The sequence below is a fragment of the Cryptomeria japonica genome, chromosome 11 (genome assembly GCF_030272615.1).
Source record: "Cryptomeria japonica chromosome 11, Sugi_1.0, whole genome shotgun sequence".
In the NCBI taxonomy this organism is placed as follows: Eukaryota; Viridiplantae; Streptophyta; class Pinopsida; order Cupressales; family Cupressaceae; genus Cryptomeria; species Cryptomeria japonica.
In genome coordinates, this window is record NC_081415.1 from 116733723 (window position 1) to 116737108 (window position 3386).

The 3386-nt window shown below is 38.8% G+C and overlaps 1 protein-coding gene across 1 annotated transcript; it reads left to right on the plus strand.

Moving 5' to 3' along the window:
- Window positions 1-245: 245 nt before the first annotated feature.
- On the plus strand, window positions 246-2993 carry LOC131037610 (disease resistance RPP13-like protein 4). Its single transcript, XM_057969792.2, has one exon. The coding sequence runs from the start codon at window positions 246-248 to the stop codon at window positions 2991-2993; it is 2748 nt and encodes a 915-aa protein (XP_057825775.2).
- The last annotated feature ends 393 nt before the right edge of the window (window positions 2994-3386 follow it).

Consider the following 3386-nt stretch of genomic DNA (forward strand, 5'->3'; position numbering starts at 1 on the left):
TCATTAATCACCCCATTCAATTTGATTGGTGAAGTTTACGAGGTAGTACCTTCCAAGTTTTTTCATGAAAGCTGCTAAAAAAATAGGGATTACGTGCGGGCGAAGGTTTTACTGTTATGAATGGTAAGAGTTCTGATTCTGAGAGAGTATACTAGCTATTCTTGAGGTTTTGTGTTATTGAAAAAGTTTAGTGTATACTACCTATTTTATCAAGCGCATCCTCAATTCTTATCTACCAATTAGAGATGGAAGCTATAGTTGGAGGAGCTGTAGCTGGAAAAATTTGCGAGATGACTCTTCAGATGACAGTTCAAAAGTTATCCGCACAGATAAGCCTTGTCACAAACTTCCAGAAAGATTTTGAATGGTTGAAGAGAAAACTTGGATATATGAAGGGATTTCTCAAGGATGCCGAGCAACAGTGCAGACAAAAGGAGAGTGTGAGGCAATGGTTACAAGATGTTCGAGACATTGCCGTACGTGCAGAGGACATATTAGAGCGATGTACTGCACAGCCTCTCTACACTAGCAGACTTCAATCTGTTTTCACTGGTAATCACATGGGTTTTCGTTACAAATATTCACGAAAAATCAGTAAGATCAAAGCTAGAATTAAGCTCCTTATTGAGGAGGGATGGCAATTAAAGGTTGCTAATGATGTTTCGTCCGGAGAAGAAGCATCAAGCAGCACTTTACGAAGAGCATACTCAAAGAGATCAAGTATTGTGCCAATAGATTCACATCCAGTGGGTATAGAGGCCAAGGTTGAGCACTTGGTAAGCTTGTTAGAGAGGCCTGCAGTTTCTGTTATAGCCGTCGTTGGAATGGGCGGCTTAGGGAAGACTTATCTTCTCCAACATGTCTACAGTGTGGTCAAATATAGGTTCGAGAAATCTATTTGGCTTTCAATTTCTCAATCCTTTTCTATTTCTAAGTTGCAGAATGACTTAGCCTCTCACTTAAATATAAAGGATAAAATTCAAGGAGTTTCTGAACAAAGAGCAGAGGAATTGATTAATGCCCACTTGAAAGAAAAAAAGATTGTGATTGTTCTGGATGATGTGTGGAAGCCCATCAAAGAGGGCAATTTGATAAAGAGACTTGGTTTGACAATTGGGCAAAACTGCAAACTTGTGATCACAACTAGAAACAGAGAAGTTTGCAGAAATGTGAAGGCAGAAATTTATGAGATGGAACGTTTGAGTGAAGAAGACAGTTGGAAACTGTTTTGTATTTATGGGTTTCCAGAGGATGAGGGAAACAGAGCACCCGAGCACCTTCTGGATGTAGCCCGCAATATTGCAAAGGAATGTGGAAACCTGCCCTTGGCCATCAAGACAACTGCAGCATCTCTGGCAGGCTGCAGATCCCGAAGGGAATGGGACTCCAAACTAAGTCAGCTTAAAGAGGTATCTACTCTCAATAAACCCTTGGAAGTCCTCAAATTGAGCTATGATTGCTTGCCTGCACATCTTAAGGCTTGTTTTGCTTATCTGTCTTTCTTCCCTGAGGATGAGAAAATAGACTGCGAGTACCTGGTAAATCTTTGGATAGCAGAAGGTTTCATTCCAGACGGAAAAGACCAGTGGGATATTGGATGGAAATGTTTAAATGAGATTGCCAATCTTTGTTTAGTTGAAATAGTGGAAGAAGAATGGGAGGGATCAGATCATGATTCTGATATTCAAGTTGAACTTGAAGTCAAAAAATATTGCAGAGTTCATGATTTATTTCTTGATTTGGCGGTGTATATATCTAAAGAAAACAAATGTGCTTTCAAAGTTGAAAACGCCTTCAAAGAATTCCCTGCCAGGAACAACAGTGTTGATTGGTGCAGGGTTTTGTTGCCCAAGAAATGGATAGATGATAAGGTCCTGCTAAAAAGCCGCCTTGCATTTTCTCCCAAACTTCTCCGGACATTATCATTGTCTGACAATCGCATAGTTAACATCCCCCCCAAAATTTTAATGAATATGAAAGTACTGCGGGTTCTTGACTTGAGCAGGAATGGCATCAGTACGTTGCCTGATTGTGTTGAAGATATGAAGCTTCTCAAAGTTTTGAACTTATCGAGCACATGGATTACGGAGGTACCAGGGTGCGTTAGAAGTTTGAAGAGTCTTCTCTTTCTCGATGTTTCTTTTTGCTCTAGCTTAAGGCAGATACCAGTGTGGATAGGTAAACTGAAATGTCTTCAGCATATCAATACACTGCAATCTCCTCTCATTAATACTTTGCCAAATGGAATTTTAAATCTCAAGTCTCTCCGGACACTCAGATCTCGTCGCTTGCGCCTCTCTGTCAGAAATGATTCAGAGTTGAAGTTACAGGATGTTCGTAGTATGTTTCAGCTGCAAGAATTAAGCATATGCCTTCACACAGAATCGCAATTACAAAGTATAAAAGAAGGGATTTTGGGGAAGTTGGTAAGGATGCGCCATCTCACTGTTGAGAATTGTCTTCCATTCCCTGATTGCCCGTTTCCGGAGGAACTGGAGATTATGAGAGATCTTGAAACATTACAGCTACACAAATTTGCTGTGACAAGTAGTTTATGCAGTTTTGTGGATCTTAGGGAACTCAGGTTACAAAGATGTCATTGGAATAGTTATCCAGAATTCCAGAAAATGCCAAACTTAATGAGTTTGCAGTTGGATAGTAACATAAGCTGCACAGAGATACCAGCGGCTTTTGGAAAGTCGGGCGGGTTTCCAAAACTTCGGTTCATGCTGATTAGAGATTTCCCTGGGCTGGACGAGTTTCCTGAATTGGAAGATGGAGCCATGCCACACCTCGAGGTTTTTAAGCTACACAAGTGTCACAATCTGAGCGAATTAAGGGGATTGGAGAAATTGAAAATGCTCAAGGAGTTCAACTATCATCGTTCATTTGGATTATGGTTTAGGCTACAGGAAGGAGGGCAAGATTGGCGAGAAGTTAAAGCCCGTAATCCGCAGGTAATCATCACCCACAGGCACAGGCGTTATGTTTAACAAATTATCAGCTCCATTAAAAATAGATGTAGAGATATTTGCCATGACATGTGTTGATGGTATGTGTAACTTTATATCTATTATTTTTTATATGCTTTGAATTAGATTTTATCAAATGGACATTAATGTAATGATTAGTTTACAACTATCATATATTTGATATACTTGATGTATGGTTTTATATATTTCAATGTATATCATCATGGTTTTTTATATTTATATACTTGATCATTAGATACATTATTCATCACTCTAATAAATTAAATTTGCAGATCATACTTGGTGTAGGTCTCTTTTAAAGTCACAAATCTAACCCCTAAACTATTGGGAATAAAGTTTCTCAATCTTTATCATTTCTAACATGATTATTTATTTATTTGTTATGTTATTAAA

Excerpts from the sequence above, each read along its gene's own strand:
- LOC131037610 (XM_057969792.2), top strand. The coding sequence starts at position 246 with ATGGAAGCTATAGTTGGAGGAGCTGTAGCTGGAAAAATTTGCGAGATG.